The sequence below is a fragment of the Puma concolor genome, chromosome D1, assembly GCF_028749965.1.
Source record: "Puma concolor isolate L17-30 chromosome D1, mPumCon1.1.hap2, whole genome shotgun sequence".
NCBI lineage: Eukaryota > Metazoa > Chordata > Mammalia > Carnivora > Felidae > Puma > Puma concolor.
In genome coordinates this window covers 11,552,232-11,560,428 of record NC_141676.1, presented here as the reverse complement: position 1 = coordinate 11,560,428, position 8,197 = coordinate 11,552,232, and the positions used below count along the sequence as shown (strand labels likewise).

The window sequence follows — 8,197 nt, the reverse complement described above, 5'->3', positions numbered from 1 at the left end:
GTCTGGAGATGAAGTGAAAAAGAACAAGTACTTGTTGAGTAACTACTGTTTATCAGGCACTGGCCATCTATCTGTCCATTCATCTATTCAAAAAGAATCACTGAATAACTGATATATGCCAGGTAGGAGGCAGGGATACAAAGGAGGTAAGGAAACAAATTCTCTGCCCTCAAGGAATTTATATTTGGAGGAAGAGGCAGAAGCAAATAGATGCATAATGATAGGTCATAAAAAGTGCTAGGTTATCACAAGTAAACTCCACTGCAGAGTAAGCCTTATGCTTCCTTCCCCTTACATAGCCAAGGATTTGGACATGCACAAAGGTTAAGTTTCTGAGTCACATGGTCAACATTTAAAATGCTCGAACCTGAATTCAAAGGCTGTGGTTTTTTGAACAAACTGCCTCTGGGTTCCATAATGCAGCCCTGAGGTTACAAGATAGAAAGGTCACCATTCTTTAGAGAAGTGTCTATTCATGTTTTCTGCCCATTTCTTCACTGGATTATTTGTTTTTCGGGTGTGAAGTTTGGTGAGCTCTTTATAGATTTTGGATACTAGCCCTTTGTCCGATATGTCATTTGCAAATATCTTTTCCCAAATAAGGAGACTATAGATGCTGGAGAGGATGTGGAGAAACAGGAACCCTCTTGCACTGTTGGTGGGAATGCAAACTGGTGCAGCCGCTCTGGAAAACAGTGTGGAGGTTCCTCAAAAAATTAAAAATAGACCTACCCTATGACCCAGCAGTAGCACTGCTAGGAATTTACCCAAGGGATACAGGAGCACTGATGCATAGGGGCACTTGTACCCCAATGTTTATAGCAGCACTCTCAACAATAGCCAAATTATGGAAAGAGCCTAAATGTCCATCAACTGATGAATGGATAAAGAAATTGTGGTTTATATACACAGTGGAGTACTACGTGGCAATGAGAAAGAACGAACTATGGCCCTTTGTAGCAACGTGGATGGAACTGGAGAGTGTGATGCTAAGTGAAATAAGCCATACAGAGAAAGACAGATACCGTATGTTTTCACTCTTATGTGGATCCTGAGAAACTCAACAGGAACCCATGGGGGAGGGGAAGGAAAAAAAAAAAAAAAGAGAAAGGTTAGAGTGGGAGAGAGCCAAAGCATAAGAGACTCTTAAAAACTGAGAACAAACTGAGGGCTGATGGGGGCGGGGGGGGTGGGAGGGAAGGGAGGGTGGGTGATGGGTATTGAAGAGGGCATCTTTTGGGATGAGCACTGGGTGTTGTATGGAGACCAATTTGACAATAAATTTCATATATTAAAAAAAAAAAAAAAAAAAAGGTCACCATTCTATCCTGTCCTGACATTGCAAGTATAGTTTGGAATCTTCTAAGATGATTAGCCAGAAGAACCAGTGGAATTGTATTAATTCAACAGAAAAGCCAATAGTAAGTAGCTTCAACATCAGTGTCCAGAGACTTGACTTGGCTGGTCCCAGGCTCTCTGCTAGACATTTTCAGCCAATGCCTCATGGAACCATTAAATACCAAGACTAATTAGAACTGTCTTCCCTACACTTCTCTTTTCTTAAGAACTCACCTTTCTTAAGACAATTTTACAGAAAATGAAAAGGAAAATACAAGAAACATAATATCAGAGCTCAAATTAATGAGGAAAAACCTTCCACTTCAAGTTGTAAATATGTGTGAGGTTAGGTTTTTTTTTATATCAGAAGCCATTTAAAGTCATTTTTTTAATTGGATACAATAGAATATATTTTTAAAGTAAAATTACCAAAATCCAATTACTCTCAGGTAATGGTTGCTACTATTATATCTTTCCAGATTTCTTCTAGATATGTAGATTTTTTCCCCCAAAATAACATTATATGATACATTCATTGTTTTGATCTGTCACTAAAAAGGAATATTACCTTGTCCATAAGTTAAATTCTACATTATCAATTTGAATGACTGTAATACTAGATTATCCTATTGTATCATAACTTATTGAAACAATTTTATATGGGGCACCTGGGTGGCTCAGTTGGTTGAACATTCAACTTTGGCTCAGGTCATGATCTCATGGTTTGTGAGTTTGAGCCGCACGTCAGGCTCTATGCGGATGGCTCAGAGCCTGGAACCTACTTTGAATTCTGTGTCTCCCTCTCTTTCTGGCCTCCTCCACTCACGCTCTGTCTCTCTCTCTCTCTCAAAAATAAATAAATATTTAAAAAAAGAAAAAGAAGAAAAGAATTTTATTTATCAGATACTAACTTAAATTCTAATTTCTTCTAATTTCTTTTGCTAGCAACTTTTTTTGTACTTAGATATTAAGCACTTGGTTTATTAACTCTTTAGCACAAATCCTAAAGTAGGATTTCTGCATGAAAGGATTTGCATATTTTAGGTTTTGACACATATTTCCAGAATGACCCCAGAAAGTTTGTCCTTATGTACACTCCTACCAACCATACATGGAGTTGACCATCTTTTAAAGTGTGGACTGATCAATTATATTTCTCTGTGAATTTGACCCATTTTTGTTTTAAAGTATGTTTCTTATTGATTGACAAATGCTCTTTATACATCAAAGATATTAAGCCGATTTTATATCATGTTTTTTATGTATATTTCCCCAGGTTTTTAATTTATTTTTAGTTAACTTCTTTTTCATGCTTTTAAAACATAAAAGTTTCGTATTTTTCATCAAATCTAATCATACTTGGCAAAATGCTTACAAAGTTCTCTATCCCCAAAATTATAAAAATATTTAGTTAAATTTCATTCTAATATTTTAATTATTTTTTGACATTTATATTACTAAGAGGACAAAGTCTTCAGTCTTCTTTTCCCATGAGAAGTCATAAAGTATTATCATTTATTTCAGTTCATAGCATCTACTTCTAAAAACAAATCAAACATTCGAACACAATATTAAGCTGCTTCTTTACAAAACCTTAATCATCAGTTAAAACTAGAACACTAACATATCACTTGACCTAGTGAGCTTGCTTCTGGACTTACAGATGCACACGAAAATGTAATTAAAAAATGTTGAGAGCAGCATTATTTGAAAATAGTAATTAGGCCCAACTAGGCAAACTGAAGAGGTTAATGTATGACCTCTGTGACCCTGCACCTCCTGTATATTCTACAAGCCTGACTCCCAGTGCTACCTACCCACCCCTAATTTCCATATTCCTTCTCTGACCCCTGCCTCGTCAGACTGCTATGCTCACCTGGCTAGCATACCCCCATTCCAGTCTAGCCCACGTGACCAATGCTTATTCTTGATCTGTCCAATTGTCATATTCCTATGAAAACCATTCTCTACCTTAGTAGCCAATGTATTTTCCCATTGCATTCTACAAAGGATTAAGGAGATCTTACAGACACAACAACAAAACACACATAATAAAATAAAATGTAAGAAAGAAACTGTTAAGAGACTACACTTGAAAAAGTATGGAGTAGGGGCGACTGGGTGGCTCAATCTTGGTTAAGTGTCAAAATCTTGGTTTTGACAGGGGTCATAATCTTGCAATGGGTGAGTTCGAGCCTTGCACTGACAGTGCAGAGCTTGCTTGGGATTCTCTCTCCCTCTCTGTCTGCCCCTCCCCTGCTCATGCTCTCAAGAGAAAGAAAGAAAAAGAAAGAGAGAAAGAAAGAAAGAAAGAAAGAAAGAAAGAAAGAAAGAAAGAAAAGAAAGAAGGATGGAGTAGGAAATTAAGCTACATATATTTTTTTTTTAATAATGTTTATTTATTTCTGAAAGAGAGAGAGAAAAAGAGAGAGAGAGAGAGAACAATTGGGGGGGAGACAGACACAGAATCCAAAGCAGGCTCCACTCTCTGAGCTGACAGCACAGAGCCCAATGCAGGGCTTGAACTTGTGAACTGTGAGCTCATGACCTGAGCCAAAGCCAGATGCCCAACCGACTGAGCCACCCAGGTGCCCCAAACCACATATGTGTTTTTGAGTATATGGTAGTCAAAGGAGGGGGAAATGCCCCAATACTTAGTCTTCATCATCTAAGAGGAAGAATCTCATTGGTTTCCCAGGGAGCTCTCCCTTACCCTCGGATCAAGGACAAATGTTTCCCTGGTTTCCCCTTCGGTCTCAAATCCGGGACACTGAGTAGATCCTGGCCTTAATAGAATCCTAAAGTGGGCTCTTCTTTGTAGCCCACTTTGTATTTCTTGTTACAGGCAATAACATAATCCCAAATGCAGAATACCGTTCAAAAAGCATTCTGCTGTTTGTTAGGTGGCAGTAAAAAACACAGAGTGCCAGTTCTAGGCAATGTGTTGTTCCTGGATGCTGTCATACTTAGTATTCCTATTGGATCATACTAAAAGAAACTTTAAAGAAAAAATTCACTTTTCAACAGGAATTAAATGGTTCTAATAGTAAGAATACAAGGAATCTAGGAAAATCAACAGAGAAGTTTATTTAAGAGGATTTCTATAGGCCCCAAACATTCAGGTTAAAACATAAAAATCACCCAAGTATAACAGAATTGGAAAAAGAAACATCAAGAAATATGTTGTTTGCAGAAATATGTTGTTTGATGTTCACTATACTTTTATTTCAAGGAAAGTGCTTGGTTCTTTTTTCATCTAGTGTATTCTCTTCTTTCTTAGCCTATTTCCTTCAGATATAATTTCATTGCAGCAAATACCTAGACTATTTTCTATTGTTGAACCATATTTCAGTCATCCCAACTACTTGAATTTTTAAATTTTACGTGGGATATGAAAGTCCTTGGACATACAGATATTCTTATTGAAAAGAATTTTGTCCTCAGATGGCCAAAAATCTGATTTGACAAAAAAATCAAATAAACCTAATTTGCTATCATACAGAAATAGTAGAAAATCCCTGAAGTTGGAGTCATCAACCCTGGTTAAAAGTCTCTATCTTTCTATGAGTTTGACTATTTTAGAATCCACATGTAAGTGAGATCATGCAGTATTTATCTTTTTGTGTCTGGCTTATTCACTTAGCATAACATGCTCTACTCACAGAAACAGAGAATAGAAAGATGGTAATGGGGGAGGGGGAGGAGGAGGTAGGGAAGATGGGACTTAAAAATACTTCATTGTATACTTGAAATGTGTTAACAGGGGTAGATCTTACGTGTTTTCATGACAACAAAAACCAAGAAAAAAGAATATTTAAAAAAAAAATTCTCCATCTTTTACCAAGTCAGACTGATTCTCAAAAAATAAACAATCTCCTCTGCTCACCCCTGAAGTGAGGAGTTTTGGGTTAAGTCACCTCTGCAGCTTTAATGATCAGTTTGTTGGTGATACCTGCATGTGCTCTGAACAATGATTGCAGCTCTTCACGCTATCAAGAGCCCCTGGACCTGGTGAGGTCCAAGTGTCTCCGAGTGCAGGGGTATAGTACTTAAGAGGGCCTGATTCTTCTTTTCCTTTAAAGGAGGAGGTGAGGGGGGCGCCTGGGTGACTCAGTCGGTTAAGTGTCCGACTTTGGCTCAGGTCATGATCTCGCTGTCCGTGAGTTCGAGCTCCGTGTCGTGCTCTGTGCTGACAACTCAGAGCCTGGAGCCTGTTTTGGATTCTGTGTCTCCCTCTCTCTGACCCTCCTCCGTTCATGCTCTGTCTCTCTCTGTCTCAAAAATAAATAAATGCTAAAAAAAATTAATTAAAAAAAAATTAAGGAGGAGGTGAGAATTAAGTAGTCAGGGTATTTAATTAACTGCTTAAGCCTGATCTCCCCACTATAATTCTGATAAGCCAAAGTAAGTTCCAGAATCTCTGATCTTGCAGAAATGTTTCAGGGGGAAACTCTGCAGTCTATTAAACAAAAATTATTCACTGGATACTATTTATTTATTTTTTATTTATGTATTTATTTATTTATTTTTTTTTTTACTGGATACTATTTAAAATGGCAAGACAGCACTGGGTGTTGTATGGAAACCAATTTGACAATAAATTTCATATATAAATTAAAAAAAAGTGAACATTAAAAAAAAATGGCAAGACAGATTTTATTCAAGACTATTGCGACAGGGGTCAAAACTATTACAATAAAGGAGAGAAATTAAGCTCAACTCCAAATACAACAAGGACGGTGGGGATTTATAGCCCAGGAGCAGGGCAAGTGGGTCAGTAGGTGGAAAATTACTAAAAGGACACATCAAAGACAATGGGATTCTTACTAAACTGGCTTAACAGGACTCTTGCAAAGACAAGCCAAAGACTTAGTTACAAGGAGTTATGTATCAAAGATCAGGGATGAGACATTTGATCAAATACCAAAGGTAGGGTCTTCTTGCTAAACTGATTTAGCAGGATTCTCAGCAAGGAAAGAATAGAAGGCCAAGGTCAAGGTGCCCAATTAACATCGGTCTTTGTCAAGTCAGAAAAACTACTTGCATCTGAATCCTTGACTTGCCACTCACTAACTTTGCAATTGTGCAAATGTGGGCAAGTCATTAACTGCTCTAAACTTCAGCTTCCCTTATATAACATGGAGATGATCATCACCACTCTCTAGACCCCACACAAACATCATAAGAATAAAAATCAAGATATTTCAGGTGAAAGACTTTGGTAAAGAGTAAAGTTCTGCATACATACTCTTGCAGGACAGAAGGCAAGACATAGTCAAATGACCATAGTCCTGCCATCTCCCTCTTTCAGAGGGAAGGCATCAGAGTGTGATGGCTCTTGCTGTCCGCTCAGGGTATTTCCAATAGGAAAGAAGAATCATCAAGATAAAGAATTTCCAGGCCATAAGAGGGGAGACCCTAGCCCAGTTTTTCTGAGTAGTCATGATCTGGATGCTCGAGATAGCCTTAAGACAATATAGGATAAATGATGCTGTCCCTTCACGACACCATACTCCTAACCCTAATGTACCTTCTCCCAAGATAGACATGGAGGAGGGTGGTCCCAACCATGGGCCAGAGCAACCACACCAATGTGAAGGAATTTGTCTTCCTAGAACTCACTCACTTCCAGGAGCTGGAATGTTTCTTGTTTGTGGCCTTCCTTGCTGTATATGTAACCACCGTGCTGGGCAATGCCCTCATTGTGCTGACCATCACCTGTGAGTCCCACCTTCACACTCCCATGTACTTTCTGCTGCGGAACAAATCGGTCCTGGACATTGTTTTTTCATCTGTCACTGTTCCCAAGTTCCTGGTGGATCTGTTATCAGAGAGGAAAACCATCTCCTACAATGGCTGCATGGCACAGATCTTCTTCTTCCATTTTGCTGGTGGGTCAGATATTTTCTTCCTCTCTGTGATGGCCTATGACAGATACCTTGCAATCGCCAAACCCCTGCATTATGTGACCATTATGAAGAGAGAGGTGTGGGTGGGTTTGGTGGTGGCTTCCTGGGTGGGCGGTGGTTTGCACTCAATTGTCCAGATAATTCTGATGCTTCCACTCTCCTTCTGTGGCCCCAACATCCTGGATGCCTTCTACTGTGATGTGCCCCAAGTAGTTAAGCTGGCTTGCACCGATACCTTTGCTCTGGAACTTCTCATGATCTCTAACAATGGGTTGGTGACCCTGCTATGGTTCCTCTTGCTCCTGGGATCCTACACCGTTATTCTGGTGATGCTGAGATCTCACTCTGGGGCAGGACGGAACAAGGCCCTGTCTACCTGCACCTCCCATATCCTCGTGGTGACTCTGCACTTTGTGCCTTGTGTCTACATCTACTGCCGGCCCTTCACTACACTGCCCATGGACACAGCTGTGTCCATCAACAACACGGTCATTACACCCATGCTGAACCCCATGATTTATACCCTGAGGAACCAGGAGATGAAGTCTGCCATGAAAAGACTACACAGAAGGCTTGGACCTTCTGAGAGCAGTAAGCTGGGGTGAGCACTCACACTGAGACCGGAAATCTATGCTCTGCTTTCCTCAAACTGCCTTCCTGGGGCAACAGACTGCTAGCTCGTTTGCCAGTCATTTCTGAATATCCTCATAGCCACTCAACGCTCTTCCAGGAAGGATGAGATGAGGCTGAACATGAGCTATTGGGCTTGTGACCTTGGGAGAAGTAGGGGATATACGGTGAAAATCAATAACCTGATGCTATTTTGGTATAACCTGTGATTCTCGATGCTAACATATTTTCCTTACTTTTACCACCTGAAATATGGAAATGACACTGTTCGCAGGGTTGCCATGAGAATGAAGAATAATAAATGCTAAGAGGGTGGTCAT

General features: G+C 39.6%; 1 protein-coding gene across 1 annotated transcript; it reads left to right on the top strand.

Annotated features, from left to right (window-relative positions):
• The first annotated feature begins 6,823 nt into the window (after positions 1-6,823).
• Positions 6,824-7,852, top strand: OR4D6 (olfactory receptor family 4 subfamily D member 6). The gene has a single exon (XM_025915517.2). The coding sequence runs from the start codon at positions 6,908-6,910 to the stop codon at positions 7,850-7,852; it is 945 nt and encodes a 314-aa protein (XP_025771302.2). The 5' UTR covers positions 6,824-6,907.
• The last annotated feature ends 345 nt before the right edge of the window (positions 7,853-8,197 follow it).